Source organism: Oryx dammah, unplaced genomic scaffold (genome assembly GCF_014754425.2).
Source record: "Oryx dammah isolate SB20612 unplaced genomic scaffold, SCBI_Odam_1.1 HiC_scaffold_17, whole genome shotgun sequence".
NCBI classification, from domain to species: Eukaryota; Metazoa; Chordata; class Mammalia; order Artiodactyla; family Bovidae; genus Oryx; species Oryx dammah.
The window spans coordinates 19902211-19921038 of NW_024070201.1; the positions used below are offsets into that span (position 1 = coordinate 19902211).

At 38.1% G+C, this 18828-nt stretch overlaps 1 protein-coding gene across 2 annotated transcripts in view; it reads right to left on the minus strand.

Annotated features, from left to right (window-relative positions):
* ARHGAP20 (Rho GTPase activating protein 20) overlaps positions 1-18828 on the minus strand; it is a 209868-nt gene that overhangs the window by 72966 nt on the left and 118074 nt on the right. Inside the window, exon 3 of one of the 2 annotated variants that reach the window (XM_040257933.1) lies at positions 16472-16636. In XM_040257933.1, the coding sequence (XP_040113867.1) occupies positions 16472-16636 (165 nt within the window). Of the gene's footprint in view, positions 1-2744; positions 2751-16471; positions 16637-18828 lie in introns of those variants that run through there. The other variant, XM_040257934.1, reaches the window with a different exon arrangement.

An 18828-nucleotide genomic window follows, 5' to 3' on the forward strand; every position in this document is an offset into this window, starting at 1 on the left:
ATTAATCTTGTATATTAAAATTTACTGTTAATTTATTAGTTCTAATAGCTCTCTGATGAAGACTTGAGGGTTTTCTATACATAATATATATAGGGTTTTCTATACATAATATTTGAGTAAGTTCCCAGAGTTGGTGATGGACAGGAAGCCTGGCATGCTTGCAGTCCTTAGGGTTGTAAAGAGTCAGACAGACTGAGCAACTGAACAGAACTGAACTGAGACATAGTGTCAGGTCATCTGCAAATAGCGATAATTTTACTTCTTCATTTCCAACATGGATCCATTTTATTTCTTTTAAAGTTGTGTGGCTAGGACTTCCAATACTATGTTAAATAAAAGTGGTTAGACTGGGCATCTTTGTCTTGTTCCTGATTGAAAAGAAAAAGCTTTCAGCTTTTCAGAGTATTTATGATGTTAGGTGTGGGTTTGTCATAAAGAGTATTTAGTATGTTGAGATATGTTCTCTCCAGATCTGGGGAAAAATTGGATTTTTTTTTTTATCATAAATTGATGCTGAATTTTGTCAAATGCTTCTTCTGTATCTACTGAGGTGATCATGTGATTTCCATACTTTGTTAATGTGGTGTATTGCAATGATTTACTTGCCCATTTTTGAACCAAGAAGACTCCTGAGAGTCCCTTGGACTGCAGGGAGATCCAACCAGTCCATTCTGAAGGAGATCAGCCCTGGGATTTCTTTGGAAGGAATGATGCTAAAGCTGAAACTCCAGTACTTTGGCCACCTCATGTGAAGAGTTGTCTCTTTGGAAAAGACTCTGATGCTGGGAGGGATTGGGGGCAGGGAGGAGAAGGGGACGACAGAGGATGAGATGGCTGGATGGCATCACTGACTCGATGGACGTGAGTCTGAGTGAACTCCGGGAGTTGGTGATGGACAGGGAGGCCTGGCGTGCTGCAATTCATGGGGTCGCAAGGAGTCAGACGCGACTGAACTGAACTGCATCCCTGGAATAAATCCCACTTGATCACAATGTAAGATCTTTTCTTTGTACTGTTTAATTCAGTTTCCTAATATTTTGTTAAGGATTTTTGCATGTATATTCATCAAGGATATTGGCCTGTAATTTTCTTTTCTCTTTTTTAGTGTCTCAGTCTAGTTTAGTATCAAGGTAACGGTGGCCTTGGAGAATGAGTTTGGGAGACTGAGGAAGAAAGGAATTAGCTCTTATTTATATGTTTGGTGGAATTTCCCTGTGAAGTCATCTGGTCCTGGACTGTTGTTTGCTAGTAGATTTTTTAAAATTATAAATCCAATTTCAGTACTAGTAATCAATCTGTTCAAATTGTCTGTTTTCTCTTGATACGGTGTTAGGAGTTTGAATGTTTTTCAACATTTGCATATTTTTTCTATGTTGTCTAATTTGTTGGCATACAACTATTCACAGAATTCTTTTTTTTCTCCTCTTTCATTTCTTTTTTTGTGTCCTGTCCCTTTTCTTCTTGATGAGTCTAGCTAACAGTTTATCAATTTTATCTTTTCAAAAAATTAGCTATTTCACTGGTCTTTTTCCATTACTTTTTGGTCTCTATTTTATTTATTTCCTTTCTGATATTTATTATTTCCTTCCTTCTCCTGACTTTAGGGTTTGCTTATTCTTCTTTTATCTAATTCCTTCAGAAGGCAGGTTCAGTCAGTTCAGTTCAGTCGCTCAAAGAATCGTGTCCAACTCTTTGCGACCCCATGAATTGCAGCATGCCAGGCCTCCCAGTCCATCACCAACTCCCGGAGTTCACTCAGACTCACATCCATCGAGTCGGTGATGCCATCCAGCCATCTCATCCTCTGTCGTCCCCTTCTCCTCCTGCCCCCAATCCCTCCCAGCATCAGAGTCTTTCCCAATGAGTCAACTCTTTGCATGAGGTGGCCAAAGTATTAGAGTTTCAGCTTTAGCATCATTCCTTCCAAAGAACACCCAGGACTGATCTCCTTTAGAATGGACTGGTTGGATCTCCTTGTAGTCCAAGGACTCTCAAGAGTCTTCTCCAACACCACAGTTCAAAAGCATCAATTCTTCGATGCTCAGCTTTCTTCACAGTCCAACTCTCACATCCATACATGACTACTGGAAAAACCATACCCTTGACTAGATGGACCTTTGTTGGCAAAGTAATGTCTCTGCTTTTAAATATGCTATCTAGGTTGGTCATAACTCGTTCCAAGGAGTAAGTGTCTTTTAATTTCATGGCTGCAATCACCATCTGCAGTGATTTTGGAGCCCAAAACAGGTTAGGTTGTTTGAGATTTTACTTGTTTCCTGAGGAAGGCCTGTACTGATGTTAACTCCCCATACAACTCTGTGTGTTAGTCACTCAGTCATGTCCAACTCTTTGTGACTCCACGGACTGTGGCCCGCCAGGCTTCTCTGTCCATGGGATTCTCCAAGCAAGAATACTGGAGTGGATTGCCATTCCTTTCTCCAGAGGTACTTCCCAAACCAGGAATCAAACCCTGGACTCCTGCATCGCAGGCAGGTTCTTTACCATTTGAGCTACAGGGAAGTTACATACAACTGCTCTGCTGCATGAAGCATTGTTTCCATTTTTATTTGTCTCAAGATACTTTCTGATTTCTTCATCAGCCCATTGGTTTTCTGTACCACACTGTTTACTTTCCATGTGTCTGTGCTTCTCCCATTTTTCTTTTTGTAATTGATTTCAAGTTTCATATAGTTGTGATTAGAATATGATTGATATAACTTCTCTCCTGTTAAATCTGTTGACACTTGTATTTTGGCCTAGAATGTGAACTATCCTGGAAAACATTTTACGTGTACATCAAAAGAATGTGTATTTTGCTGGTGTTTTGATTGGAGTGTGCTATTGTTGTTCAGTCACTCAGTCCTGACTCTTTGCAACCTCACGGACTACAGCACACCAGGCCTCCCTGTCCATCACCATCTCCTGGAACTTGCTCAAACTCATGTCCATTGAGTTGGTGATGCCATCCAACCATCTCATCCTCTGTTGTTCCCTTCTCCTTCTGCCTTCAATCTTTCCCAGCATCAGGGTCTTTTCTAATGAGCTGGCTTTTTGCATTAAGTGGCCAAAGTATTGGCACTTCAGCTTTAGCATCAGTCCTTCCAATGGTTTGATCTCAGAGTCCAAGGGACTCTCAAGAGTCTTCTCCAACACCACAGTTCAAAAGCATCAATTCTTCGGCGCTCAACCTTCTTCATGGTCCACCTTTCACATCCACACATGACTGCTGGAAAAACCATGGGTTTGACTGTATGGAACTTTGTCGGCAAAGGAATGTCTCAATTTTTAATATGCTATCTAGGTTTGTGATAGCTTTTCTTCCAAGGAGTAAGCATCTTTTAATTTCATGGCTGCAGTCACCATCTTCAGGGATTTTTGAGTGTGCTATAGCTATCTATTAAGCCCACCTGGTATATTATACCATTTAAGACCACTGTTGCCTTAATAATTTTGTCTGAACGATCTATCCTTTGGGTGCTAATATCTTTTGAGTGTTAACATCTCCAACTGTTGCTGTAGTATTGTCAGTTTCTCCCTTATGTCTTTTAATAGTTGCTTGATATATTTAGGTGCTCCTGTATTGGGTCCATGTATGTCAATCAGTATAATATCTTCTTGTATTGATCCCTTTATTATAAAATAATGCCTGTCTTTGTCTTTTGTTAAATAGCTTTGTTTTAAAGCCTAGTTTATCTATATGAGTACTACTACTCCAGCTTTCTTTTTTTTTCCCATTTGCATGAAATATCTCTTTCTATCCCCTCACTTTCAGGCTGTTTGTGTCATTAGCTCTGAAGTGAGTCTCATGTAGGTTCACATAGATGGATCTTGGATTTTTAATCCCATCACTCAGTCTACTTTTCTGATGTATTGTTTCTAATCACATTTAACGTCATTATTGATAGGCAGGTACTCTTACTGCCTTTTTGTTACTTGTTTTCTGGTTGTTTTGTAGTTTGCTGTTCCTTTTTTTCTTCTGTTTGCTTTTTTTCTTGTGGTGTGATGACTTTCTTCAGTGGAATGTTTGTATTACTTTTTTTGTTTTTAGTGTTTATCAACTGTAGGTGTTTGGTTTGTAATTACCATGGGGCTCATATACTGACTTGTACCTACTTATTTTAATTTTTTAAAAATAAATTTATTTTAATTGGAGGCTAATTACTTTATAATATTGTATTGGTTTTGCCATACTTTGACATGAATCCGCCAGGGGTGTACACGTGTTCCCCATCCTGAACCTCCCTCTCACCTCCCTCCCCATACCATCCCTCTGGGTTATTGCAGTGCACCAGCCCTGAGTATCCTGTATCATGCATTGAACCTGGACTGGCAATTCGTTCGCCTATGATATTATACATGTTTCAGTGCCATTCTCCCAAATCATCCCACCCTTGCCCTCTCCCACAGAGTCCAAAAGACTGTTCTATATATCTGTGTCTCTTTTGCTGGCTCGCATACAGGGTTATCATTACCATCTTTCTAAATTCCATATATATGCGTTAGTATACTGTATTGGTGTTTTTCTTTCTGACTTATTTCACTCTGTATAATAGGCTCCAGTTTCATCCATCTCATTAGAACGGATTCAAATGTATTCTTTTTAATGGCTAATACTCCATTGTGTATATGTACCACAGCTTTCTTATCCAGTTGTCTGCTGATGGACATCTAGGTTGCGTCCATGTCCTGGCAATTATAAACAGTGCTGCGATGAACACTGGGGTACACGTGTCTCTTTTAATTCTGGTTTCCTTGGCGTGTATGCCCAGCAGTGGGATTGCTGGGTCATACAGCAGTTCTATTTCCAGTTTTTTAAGGAATCCCTGTACAGTTCTCCATAGTGGCTGTACTAGTATTCCCACCAACAGTGTAAGAGGGTTCCCTTTTCTCCACACCCTCTCCAGCATTTATTGCTTGTAGACTTTTGGATAGCAGCCATTCTGACTGGCATGAAATGGTACCTCATTGTGGCTTCGATTTACATTTCTCTGATAATGAGTGATGTTGAGCATCTTTTCATGTGTTTGTTAGCCATCGGTATGTTTTCTTTGGAGAAATGTCTGTTTACTTCTTTGGCCCATTTTTTGATTGGGCTGTTTATTTTTCTGGAATTGAGCTGCAGGAGTTGCTTGTATATTTTTGAGATTAATTCTTTGTCAGTTGCTTCATTTGCTATTAGTTTCTCCCATTCTGAAGGCTGTCTTTTCACCTTGCTTATAGTTTCCTTTGTTGTACAAAAGCTTTTACTTTTAATGTCCCATTTGTTTATTTTTGCTTTTATTTCCAATATTCTGGGAGGTGGGTCTTAGAGGATCCTGCTGTGATGTATGTTGGAGAGTGTTTTGCCTATGTTCTCCTCTAGGAGTTTTATAGTTTCTGTCTTTAATCCATTTTGAGAGTTTATTTTTGTGTATGGTGTTAGAAAGTGTTCTAGTTTCATTCTTTTACAAGTGGTTGACCAGTTTTCCCAGCACCACTTGTTGAAGAGATTGTCTTTTCTCCATTGTATATTCTTACCTCCTTTGTCAAAGATAATGTGTCCATAGGTGTGTGGATTTATCTCTGGGCTTTTTATTTTGTTCCACTGATCTATATTTCTGTCTTTGTGCCAGTACCATACTGTCTTGATGACTGTGGCTTTGTAGTAGAGCCTGAAGTCAGGCAGGTGGATTCCTCCAGTTCCATTCTTCTTTCTCAAGATTGCTTTGGCTATTTGAGGTTTTTTGTATTTCCATACAAATTGTGAAATTATTTGTTCTAGTTCTCTGAAAACTACCATTGGTAGCTTCATAGGGATTGCATTGAATCTATAGATTGCTTTGGGTAGTATACTTATTTTCACTATATTGATTCTTCTGAACCATGAACACAAGTATATTTCTCCATCAATTAGTTTCCTCTTAAATTTCTTTCACCAGTGTTTTACAGTTTTCTATATATAGGTCTTTTGTTTCTTTAGGTAGATATATTCCTAAGTATTTTATTCTTTTCATTGCAATGGTGAATGGAATTGTTTCCTTAATTTCTATTTTCTCACTATTAGTGTATAGGAATGCAAGGGATTACTGCATGTTGATTTTATATCCTGCAACTTACTATATTCATTGATTAGCTCTAGTAATTTTCTGGTGGAGTCTTTAGGGTTTTCTATGTAGAGGATCATGTCACCTGCAAACAGTGAGAGTTTTACTTCTTCTTTTCCAATTTGGATTCCTTTTATTTTTCTGCTCTGATTGCTATGGCCAAAACTTCCAAAACTATTTTGAACAGTAGTGGTGAGAGTGGGCACCCTTGTCTTGTTCCTGACTTTCAGAGAAATGCTTTCAATTTTTCACCATTGAGGATAATGTTTGCTGTGGGTTTGTCATATATAGCTTTTATTATGCTGAGGTATGTTCCTTCTATTCCTGCTTTCTGGAGAGTTTTTTTTATCATAAATGGATGTTGAATTTTGTCAAAGGCTTTCTCTGCATCTATTGAGATAATCATATGGCTCATTTTTCAATTTGTTAATGTAGTGTATTACATTTGATTGATTTGCGGATATTGAAGAATCCTTGCATCCCTGGGATAAAGCCCATTTAGTCATGATGTATGATCTTTTTAATGTGTTGTTGGATTCTGATTGCTATAATTTTGTTAAGGATTTTTCCATCTATGTTCATCAGTGATATTGGCCTGTAGATTTTTTTTGTGTGTGGCATCTTTGTCTGGTTTTGGTATTAAGGTGATGGTGGCCTCATAGAATGAGTTTGGAAGTTTACCTTCCTCTGCAATTTTCTGGAAGAGTTTGAGTAGGATAGTTGTTAGCTCTTTAAATTTTTGGTAGAATTCAGCTGTGAAGCTGTCTGGACCTGGGCTTTTGTTTGTTGGAAGATTTCTGATTACAGTTTCAATTTCCGTGCTTGTGATGGGTCTGTTAAGATTTTCTATTTCTTCCTGGTTCAGTTTTGGAAAGTTGTACTTTTCTAAGAATTTGTCCATTTCTTCCACGCTGTCCATTTTATTGGCATATAATTGCTGATAGTAGTCTCTTATGATCCTTTGTATTTCTGTGTTGTCTGTTGTGATCTCTCCATTTTCATTTCTAATTTTATTAATTTGATTTCCTCCCTTTGTTTCTTGATGAGTCTGGCTAATGGTCTGTCCATTTTATTTATCTTCTCAAAGAACCAGCTTTTGGCTTTGTTGATTTTTGCTATGGTCTCTTTTGTTTCTTTTGCATTTATTTCTGCCCTAATTTTTAAGATTTCTTTCCTTCTACTAACCCTGGGGTTCTTCATTTCTTTCTTTTCTAATTTCTTTAGGTGTAGAGTTAGGTTATTTGACTTTTTTCTTGTTTCTTAAGGTATGCCTGTATTGCTATGAACCTTCCCTTTAGCACTGCTTTTACAGTGTCCCACAGGTTTTGGGTTGTTGTGTTTTCATTTTCATTCATTTCTATGCATCTTTTGATTTCTTCTGTGATTTGTTGGTTTTCAGCAGCGTGTTGTTCAGCCTCCATATGTTGGGATTTTTAATAGTTTTTCTCCTGTAATTGAGATCTAATCTTACTGCATTGTGGTCAGAAAAGATGCTTGGAATGAGTTCAGTTTTTTTGAATTTACCAAGGCTAGTTTTATGGCCCAGGATGGGATCTATCCTGGAGAAGGTTCCATGTGTGCTTGAGAAAAAGGTGAAATTCATTGTTTTGGAGTGAAATGTCCTATAGATATCAATTAGGTCTAACTGGTCTATTGTATCATTTAAAGTTTGTGTTTCCTTGTTAATTTTCTTTCTTTTTTTTTAATTTATTTTTTATTTTACTTTACAATTCTGTATTGGTTTTGCCATACATTGACATGAATCCACCACGGGTGTACATGATCTATCCATAGGTGTAAGTGGGGTATTAAAGTCTTCCACTATTACTGTGTTATTGTTCATTTCCCCCTTCATACTTGTTAGCATTTGTCTTACATACTGCGGTGCTCTTATGTTTGGTGCATATATATTTATAATTATTATATCTTCTTGGATTGATCCTTTGATCATTATGTAGTGTCCTTCTTTGTTTCTTTTCACAGCCTTTGTTTTAAAGTCTATTTTATCTGATATGAGTATTGCTACTCCTGCTTTCTTTTGGTCTCTATTTGTGTGGAATATCTTTTTCCAGCCCTCACTTTAAGTCTGTATGTCTCCCTTGTTTTGAGGTGGGTCTCTTGTAGACATCATACATAGAGGTCTTGTTTTTGTATCCATTCAGCCAGTCTTTGTCTTTTGGTTGGGGCATTCAACCCATTTACGTTTAAGGTAATTATTGATAAGCATGATCATGTTGCCCTTTACTTTATTGTTTTGGGTTCGAATATATACACCCTTTTTGTGTTTCCTGTCTAGAGAATATCCTTTAGCATTTGTTGGAGAGCTGGTTTGGTGGTGCTGAATTCTCTCAGCTTTTGCTTGTCTGGAAAGCTTTTGATTCCTACTTCAGATTGAATGAGATCCTTGCTGGGTACAGTAATCTGGGCTGTGGGTTATTTTCTTTCATCACTCTAAGTATGTCCTGCCATTCCCTCCTGGCTTGAAGAGCTTCTATTGAAAGATCAGCTGTTATCCTTATGGGAATCCCCTTGTGTGTTATTTGTTGTTTTTCCCTTGCTGCTTTTAATATTTGTTCTTTGTGTTTGATCTTTGTTAATTTGATGTGTCTTGGGGTGTTTTGCCTTGGGTTTATCCTGTTTGGGACTCTCTGGGTTTCTTGGACTTGGGTGATTATTTCCTTCCCCATTTTAGGGAAGTTTTCAACTATTCTCTCCTCAAGTATTTTCTCATGGTCTTTCTGTCTTCTTATTCTGGGACTCCTATGATTCAAATGTTGGGGCGTTTAATGTTGTCCCAGAGGTCTCTGAGGTTGTCCTCATTTCTTTTAATTCATTTTTCTTTTTTCCTCTCTGATTCATTTATTTCTACCATTCTATCTTCTACCTCACTAATCCTATCTTCTGCCTCCAGTTATTCTACTGTTGGTTCCCTTCAGAGTGTTTTTGATCTCATTTATTGCATTATTCATTATATATTGACTCTTTTTTATTTCTTCTAGGTCCTTGTTAAACCTTTCTTGCATCTTCTCAATCCTTGTCTCCAGGCTATTTACCTGTGATTCCATTTTGTTGTCAAGATTTTTGATCATTTTCACTATCATTATTTGGAATTCTTTATCAGGTAGATTCCCTATCTCTTCCTCTTTTGTTTAGTTTGGTGAGCATTTATCCTCTTCCTTTACCTGCTGGGTAGTCCTCTGTCTCTTCATCTTGTTTATATTGCTGTGTTTGGGGTGGCCTTTCTGTATTCTGGCAATTTGTGGAGTTCTCTTTATTGTGGAGTTTTCTCACTGTGGGTGGGGTTGGATGGATGGCTTGTCAAGGTTTCTTGGTTAGGGAAGCTTGTGTCAGTGTTCTGGTGGGTGGAGCTGGATTTCTTCTCTCTGGAGTGCAGTGAAGTGTCCAGTAATGAGTTATGAGATGCCAATGGGTTTGGAGTGACTTTGGGCAGCTTGTATATTGAAGCTCAGGGCTGTGTTCCTGTGCTGCTGGAGAATTTGCGTGGTATGTCTTACTCTGGAACCTGTTGGCTCTGGGGTGGTGCTTGGTTTCAGTGTAGGTATGGAGGCGTTTGATGAGCTCCTGTCAATTAGTGTTCCCTGGAGTCAGGAGTTCTCTGGTATTCTCAGGATTTGGACTTAAGCCTCTGGCTTCTGGTTTTCAGTCTTATTTTTACAGTAGTCTCAAGCTGTCTCCATCTATACAGCACCGTTTATAAAACATCTCCTTTCGAAGACAATGGGCTGCTTTTCTGGGTGCCTGATGTCCTCTGCTGGCATTCAGAAGTTGTTTTGTGGAATTTATTCAGTGTTCAAATGTTCTTTTAATGAATTTGTGGGGGAGAAAGTGGTCTCCCTGTCCTATTCCTCTGCCATCTTAGGACCGCCCCCTGTACCTACTTATTTTAATCTATAGTCATTCAAGTGTAAACACACTCTAAAAAAATCTATATTTTTCTTCTTTTCCCACATTTTGTTTTTTGATGTCATCTTTTACAAGCTCATATTTTACCTTATTAAAAAATAATTTATTTTAATTTGAGGCTAATTATTTTATAATATTGTGGTTTTTGCCATACATCGACATGAACCAGCCATGGATGCACGTGTTCCCCCATCCTGAACCCCCCTCTCACCTCCCTCCCCACCCTATCCCTCTGGGTTGTCCCAGAGCACCAGTTTTGAGTGCCCTGTTTCATGCATTGAACTTGCACTGGTCCTCTATTTTACATATGGTAATATACATGTTTCAGTGCTATTCTCTCAAATCATCCCACCCTCGCCTTCTCCCACATAGTCCAAAATCTGTTCTTTACATCTGTGTTTCTTTTGCTGCCTTGCATATAGGGTTGTCGTTACCATCTTTCTAAATTCCATATATATGTGCCAATATACTGCATTGGTGTTTCTCTTTCTGACTTACTTCACTCTGTATAATAAGCTCCAATTTTGTCCCTCTCACTTGAACTGACTCAAATGTGTTTTTTTAAATAGCTGAGTAATATTCCATTGTGTATTTGTACCACAGCTTCTTTACCCATTCATCTGTCGATGGACATCTAGGTTGCTTCCATGTCCTAGCTATTGTAAACAGTGCTGCAGTGAACATTGGGATACATGTATTTCTTTCAATTCCAGTTTCCTCAGTGTGTATGCCTAAAAATGGGATTGCTGGGTCATATGGCAGTTCTATTTCCAGTTTTTTCACCTTAAATGTTTATTTCAGTTATACTTGATTTTTATAATTTTTGTCCTTTAGACTTAGTACTAAGTCACTGATCTACAGTAAACTGTATATTTTCCTTCACTAGTTGTATATTTCCTTTTCCATAATTTGTTACATCTTACTATGGTACTTTCTTTTCTACTAAGAGAAGACTCTTTAACATGTTTCAGGGTCAAGTTAGTATTGGTGAACTCTTAGTTTTTGCTTGCCTAAGTTCTTTGTCTTTTCAATTCTGAATGACCATCTTGCATATTCTAGGTTGGAGGTTTTTCCCTCTGACCACTTTAACTATATCATGCCACTCTGTTCTGGCCTGTAAAATTTCTGTAGAAAAAAATCAGGTGATAGCCTTATGGGGTCCCCTTGTATGTGACACTTTGTTTTTCTCTTGATACCTTATTTTTGCCATTTTAATGTAACATGTCTTAGTGTGAGTCTCTTTGGTTTCATCTTATTTGGGACTCCGCTTCTTGTACCTGGTTATCTGTTTCCTTCTTCAGGTTTGGGAATTTTTCAGCCATAATTTCCACAAATACATTTTTGGTCCCTTTCTGTGTTTTCCTTGGAACCACCATAATGCAAATGTTATTATGCTTGCTGTTTTCCCACAGTTTCTTTTAAATGTCATTATTTTCTATTTTTTTTCTTTTTGATTGATGATTTTCATTATTCTATTTTCAAGATCACTAATGCCTTCTTTTGTATCATAGTCTGCTGTTAATTCCTTATAGTCTGTTTTTCATTTCAGTTATTGTAATCTTAAACTCTGACCAGTATTGTTTACATTTCCCACTTCCTTGTCAAAATTCTCACTGTGTTCATCTATCCTCTAGTTGTTTTTTAAAAGTTTTTTCTTGTTTTGTTTGAAACAAATTCTTCTTTCATTTTGGTTAATTTTCTTTCTCTATGAAATGTAGTGAATAATTACCTATCCCAGTCTTGAAGATGTGTCCTTGTGTGGGAGAATCACTGTTCAAGCCTATTCAAGTCGGTGTATTCCCAGTGGCTTTGGTGGGAGAGCTGGATCTCAGCTGAGCACAGGTCATATCATCCTCCTGGGTGTGTTGGCATCTATCACCTTGGAAAAAGGTAGGGCTGGAAATGGAGGGGCTAAAGCCAGAGCCAAGTGTGAGCTGGGGCTTTTACTATGATCAGTGGCCATCACCATCCTACTTGTGGCAGGGTCAGGTCCAAAGTGTTGGGGCAGAAACCCTGAAGGTCAGATATAAGCTTGTTCTGTTCCCTCTAAGTATGTATTCTCCCCTCTCCTAGCCATGTTACCTTCACTGCAGAGGGGAGTAGGAATGCAGAAAGAGGGGTTTAGAGCAGGCAGTTGGTACAACTAGGACAAGCATCAGGATGGCTCCAGCATGCCAGTGAGATCTGCAGACAGCTCCTGACCCATTGCCTTCCATGAGTGCCAGCAATAAACCTCCCTGCCACATTTAACTGCAGTGCTGGGTCTGAGTTGCTCTCTCCCTCACAAGTGCACACTTGCTTTGGCAATATTAGCCTATATCCTAGTTGGTATTTGCACAGGAGCTGGAGGCAATGCTGAGGTATCCATTACTGTCAGAGCCCTAGGTAGTTTTAATCTGCTTCCTCTGCCTTGTTCTGAGAGTCATCAAGAGCGTGTCCATGTTCTTCACAGACGGGAGTCTCATTCTCTTCCACCCTCCTGTCAGTCAGTGGTTTTCAAACCAGCTGAGGGGACTTATCTTACCGGTGCTGGCTGGTGTGCCCAGTATGTGGTTCACACTCCTTAATCCCCAGGAAGGATATGCAAGCCCATGATTTACCCCTCCTCTTCTCTGTACATTCCTAGGGATGTGTGTCCTGACCTCATTGCTTCCCCTCCCTTCCTTTATGACTCTTGTGGATCTTTCTTCACAGCCTTGGTTGCCAAAGGGTCTTTCTGCTGGTCTCCGGGTACTTTTCAGTGAGAATTCCTTCACATTAAGACGTACTTTTCATGTGTTGATGGGGGTAGGTGAGCTCAGCATCTTTCTAACCCACAATCTTGATTACCTCCCCATTCACATCTTACTTATGACATACCATAACTTAAATGTGAGGGTACAGATGGTAGAAAAAAGCCAACTCTTCTCCAGTTGATGAGATACTGGATTTGATAAACTACTATTTTATGATATTTCATAAACAATGAGAAAGGGATTAGAGCAAGGTATAGCTTTCATGTTCTAGGTTGGATGTTAATTGCACTGGCATTTAGTATTGAGTAAACATGAATTCTTTGGGGTACCTCTAAAGTATATGAAAAGAGAAGCAAAAGGCAAAGGAGAAAAGGAAAGATATATACCTCTGGATGCAGAGTTCCAAAGAATAGCAAGGAGAGATAAGAAAGCCTTCTTAAATGATCAATGCAAAGAAATACAGGAAAACAATAGAATCAGAAAGACTAGAGATATCTTCAAAAAAATTAGAGACACTAAGGGAACATTTTATGCAAAGATGGACACAATAAAGGACAGAGATGATATGGACCTAACAGAAGAGGCAGATATTAAGAAGAGGTGGCAAGAATACACAGAAGAACCATACAAAAAGATTTTCATGACCCAGATAATCATGATGGTGTGATCACTCACCTAGAGCCAGACATTCTGGATGCGAAGTTAAGTGGGCCTTAGGAAGCATCACTACAAACAAAGCTACTGGAGGTGATGGAATTCTAGTTGAGCTACTTCAAATCCTAAAGATGATGCTGTTAAAGTGTAGCACTCAATATGCCAGAAAATTTAGAAAACTCAGCAGTGGCCACAGGACTGGAAAAGGTCAGTTTTCATTCCATCCCAAAGAAAGGAAATGCCAAAGAATTCTCAAACTACTACAAAATTGCACTCATCTTACATGCTAGCAAAGTAATGCTGAAAATTCTCTAAGCTAGGCTTCAACAGTACGTGAATTGAGAACTTCCAGATGTTCAAGCTGGTTTTAGAAAAGGCAGAGGAACCAGAGTTCAAATTGCCAACAGTGCTGGATCATCGAAAAAAAAGAGAGTTTCAGAAAAACATCTATTTCTGCTTTATTGACTATGCCAGAGCCTTTGACTGTGTGGATCACAACAAACTGTGGAAAATTCTTCAAGAGATGGGAATACCAGACCACCTTGCCTGCCTCCTGAGAAATCTGTATGCAGGTCAAGAAGCAAGTTAGAACTGGACATGGAACAATAGACTGGTTCCAAACTGGGAAAAGAGTTCGCCAACACTATAAATTGTCACCCTGCTTATTTAAGTCATATGCAGAGTACATCATGAGAAATGCTAGGCTGGATGAAGCACAAGCTGGAATCAAGATTGCTGGGAGAAATATCAATAACCTCAGACACGCAGATGATACTACCCTTATAGCAGAAAGTGAAGAGGAACTAAAGAGCCTCTGGATCAAAGTGAAAGAGGAGAGTGAAAAAGTTGACTTAAAACTCAACATTCAAAAAAATGAAGATCATGTCATCTGGTCCCATCAATCACTTCATGGAAAATAGATGGGGAAACAATGGAAACAGTACAGACTTTATTTTGGGGGCTCCAAATCACTGCAGATAGTGAAGGCAGCCATGAAATTAAAAGATGCTTGCTCCTTGGAAGAAAAGCTGCAACGAACCTAGACAGCCTATTAGAAAGCAGAGACATTACTTTGCCACCAAAGGTCCATCTAGTCAAGGCTATGGTTTTTCCAGTGGTCATGTATGGATGTGAGAGTTGGACTAAAAAGCTGAGTGCCAAAGAACTGATACTTTTGAACTGTGGTGTTGGAGAAGACTCTTGGAGCGTCCTTTAGACTGCAAGGAGATCCAACCAGTCCATCCTAAAGGAAATCAATCCTGACTATTCATTGGAAGGACTGATGTTGACTCTGAAGCTCCAATACTTTGGCCACCTGATGCAAAAAACTGACTCATTAGAAAAGACCCTGATGCTGTGACAGATTGAAGGCAGGAGGAGAGGGGACAACAGAGGATGAGATGGTTGGATGGATTCACCGACTAAATGGACATGAATTTGAGCAAGATCTGGGTGTTGGTGAAGGATGGGAAGCCTGGCATACTGCAGTCCAAGGGGTCATAAAGAGTTGGACACAAGTGAGCAACTGAACTGAACTGAAAGTATATTCAAATATGTCTGCATCCTTTTTTTTAACTGCCATTTCTCTAGATAAAGCCTCCATTATCTCTCATCAGGACTATTACAATAACCTCCAGTCCAGTCTCCTTGCTTCTACTTCTGTCTACCCTCTAATCCATTATCTACTATAGCCAGAAGAGTATTTAAAAAGTTAAAAAATATGTACCCCTTTATGCTGCTCCCCTAATTAAAACCATTGGAATAAAATGTAAACTTCTACCATGACCTACCAAGATAGCCCCCAAAGATCCTGGCTTCCCAATATTCTGTGTGGCCAATAGCCTACATTAGAAATGATGGTATACTACCTATAAAATTAGGTTATAAAGGACTGCAGCTTCTATTTTAAGTGTCCTCTCCCTTCAACAATGTTTTCTAAATGGTTCAGAATGTAAAAAATCCACCTGCAATGCAGGAGATGTAGGAGACATGGGTTCAATCTTTGGGTTGCGAAGATCCCCTGGAGGAGAGCATAACAACCCACTTCAATTTTCTTGCTGGGAAAATCCCATGGACAGAAGTGCCTGGTGGGCTATGGTCCTTGGGGTCGCGAAGGACCAAAGGACCCTGAAGCGACTGAACACACACACTCCCTTCAACACTCTCTTCCTCACTCCCTTGGATCTTTCACTTTAAAGGAAACAATTCCATGTTAAGAGCAGCTCTGTGGAGAGACCTCCATGGAAAAGAACTATAGCCTCTGGCCAGGAGCCACAGTGGAACTGAGGATGGCCAGAATCCACATGAGTGATCTAGGAGGTTTGAAGACTCTTCCTTCAAGCTCTGAGATGACAATAAACCTGGTCAACAGCTCTACTGTAACCTCATTAGGGCCCTTGAGCCAGAAACCTCTGGCTAAACGATTCCCAGATTCTTGACTCAGAGAAAATGTGTAAGACGTTTATAGTCATAAACTGTTACTTTTTGGGGTAATTTGTTATATGGCAATAGATAATTCATGCAGCCAACAAAGGTCCTGATAACCTGATCTTTGTCTGTTTCTCCAATATCAATTTATATTACTCTCTTCCTGCTTCTTATGCTCCAGTGACATAGGCCTTCTTTCAACTCCAAAGGGCCAAACTTTCTCAACCTGCTTTGTACCTGCTATTACTTCTTTCTTCATTGATTTTATTCTTCCTACCTAACACATATCCCATATTTTATTTCACCCTATTTTCTTCATGGCACTAAGCACAATTTGTAATCCCCCCATTCACATTATAAATAAAAGTATCAGGAAAGCAGAGACCATATCCATCACCTTCTTCACTGTATCCCCTATATTTATTCAGAGCATAGCACAGAGCGGGACTTAAACGAACACTTGTTAGATGAGTAAATAATTGAAACATTTTTTCAAAAACAAAACAAACATAAAAGTCACTTCAGACATTAGTTATGGTAATAGAGGCCACATATTCTTAATAGTGATATTGAAAAGAAAGGTTATCTTTGTTAGTGGAAATGCAATTTTATAGTGATAAACCAGGAGAGAGTGTCCAGTATACTTACTTGATTTTGGCTACAACAAACAGATCATTGAAAAGGAAAAGATGCCGCTCCTGCCTCTGCAGGCCTCTCTTGAGTTCTACACGGCCATCAATAAGCAGAGTCCTATTGGAGCACACAAATGATGATAGAAATGCACATGTGTCCAGGCTAGCAGAAGGACTTTCTCTGTAAAAGAGCAAACACCACATATCTTCAGTCAAATGATCAACATAGGATTGTTTCTACAGAAATTATATTTTAATCTTGGTCAAGAAATACAAAGCTCTCTCTTTATATATATATTTTTAATGCAATGGCATAGTTTCCAAACAGGTCCCTTTTCATAGTAATGAAAACTTAACATATACTCTTTTGTGTAAGATATTTTTTTTACTCAGGACTTCTTGTTATGTTTAGTCTATCTCGACCTGGTAGGCCTCAATATCTCATTATAAACTTTTAAAATAAAAAGCAAAAAATTTTATAATAAACATATATATATATCCCAACCTAGATTCTACTATTAAAATTTTACTATACTTGCTTTATCAGATACCTATCCAACTATCTATGAACCCATTCTATTTTTGGTGTTTCCGTACAAACTGATACAGCAGTACATTTCACTCTGAGTATTTTAGCATGCATATCATATACAATGAAATGCACAATTCTTAGGTATATATTTTATGAGTTTTGACAAATGTATTCACTTGTGTGATTTAAACCCTTATCAAGATGTAGAACATTATCATCACTCCAAAAAAATATCCTCTTATTCCTTTTCAGTTGTTATATTTACTAGATAAAGATGGCTTCTATGTATTAGCCTGAGTTGTTTATTTCTTCATTGCAGGCTGAAATCCATTAGCTCCAGCGTCAGCTGGAACTAAATGATGTATAAACTAACATTTTTATACACTCAATTATTTTTTAAAAAATGACCCAAAACAAGCAGACTTTTAATGATTTATAGCTTGCCTGCTTTGTATACTCCACAAAACAACACTGAACACCTGCTAGCCATTGATAAGATAGAGGATGGGGTTTTAAGATCCAAAGTCACTGCTCTCTCTGATCCAGACTCCTCACTGTGCTACGAAGCAACATTCTTAGTCAGGTAACCTCCAGAGACAGTCACTGCAGTCTCCATCACTTCAAGAACTCCTCTGCCCTCCTTCTCTTTTGGCCATAAGCCTCTAGCTAGTTTCATGCTGTGAGGACTTTTCTTATGCAAACCTGTCCAGTGATAATAGTTTTTTCATTCATCAATCCCTAGATCCCTTAAACTCCTTACAACAGTTAATCCTTACTCCATCGGGACCTAAGGCAACCATTATTATTATTTTTCCCCCCTCTGGAATTTTGCCTATTCTAGCATTTCATATTAATGGAAACTTATATATACTCTTGTGTAAGATATTTTTTTACTCAGTATTTTTTGTTACATTTATTAGCAATTCATTCCTTTATATTGATGAATAGTATTCCACTGTATAAATATATGTTTGCTTATTTATTCTCCTATCGATGGACAGCTGGGCTCTTTTCACTTTTTAGCTATTATGAATAAAACTTCTATTAAACTTCTACTAGTCTTTTTTTTATAACCTATATTTACATTTTTCTTGGATAAAGAGCTCACAGTGGAATTGTTGGGTCACAGTGTAGCTGCATGCTATTTTTAGGCGGGGGGGAAACCCAAAACTACCAGTAAGTTTTCCAAAATGGTTGCATTAATTTATACTTTCAACAATATTCCAGGATAATTCTAGTTACTTCACAACCATGTCAACATTTGTAAATGTTCTATATTTTGGTCATTCTAGTGGATATATAGCATATCACATTAAGATTTTAATTTGCACTCCTGAAGACTAATACTTTTGAATACCCATGTTCTTACTGGTTATTTACATATATTAATTTGTGAGTTGCTCCATATCATATTTATTATTGAGAATCAAGAATTTTTCATATATCCTGGATCTCCTGGATATACATATAAATATATGTATATGTATATATATATGTATATATATATATACACACATACATACACACACGCATATATGCATATATAAATATATATCTTTTGTCAAATTTTACAAGTGTTTTCTTCTAGTCTGTGATTTGCCTGTATATATATATTTTTATTTATTGGAGTATAGTTGATATACAATGTTGTGCTAATTTCAGATGTATAGCAAAAAGAATCAGTTATACATATATCCACTCTTTTTTAGATTCTTTCTCATATAAACCATTACAGAGGATTGAATAGAATTTCCTGGACTACTCAGAATACTGAGTACTTATCAGTTATCTATTTTATATTTTAGTATATGTCAAGTCCAATCTCCCAATTTATCCCTCTT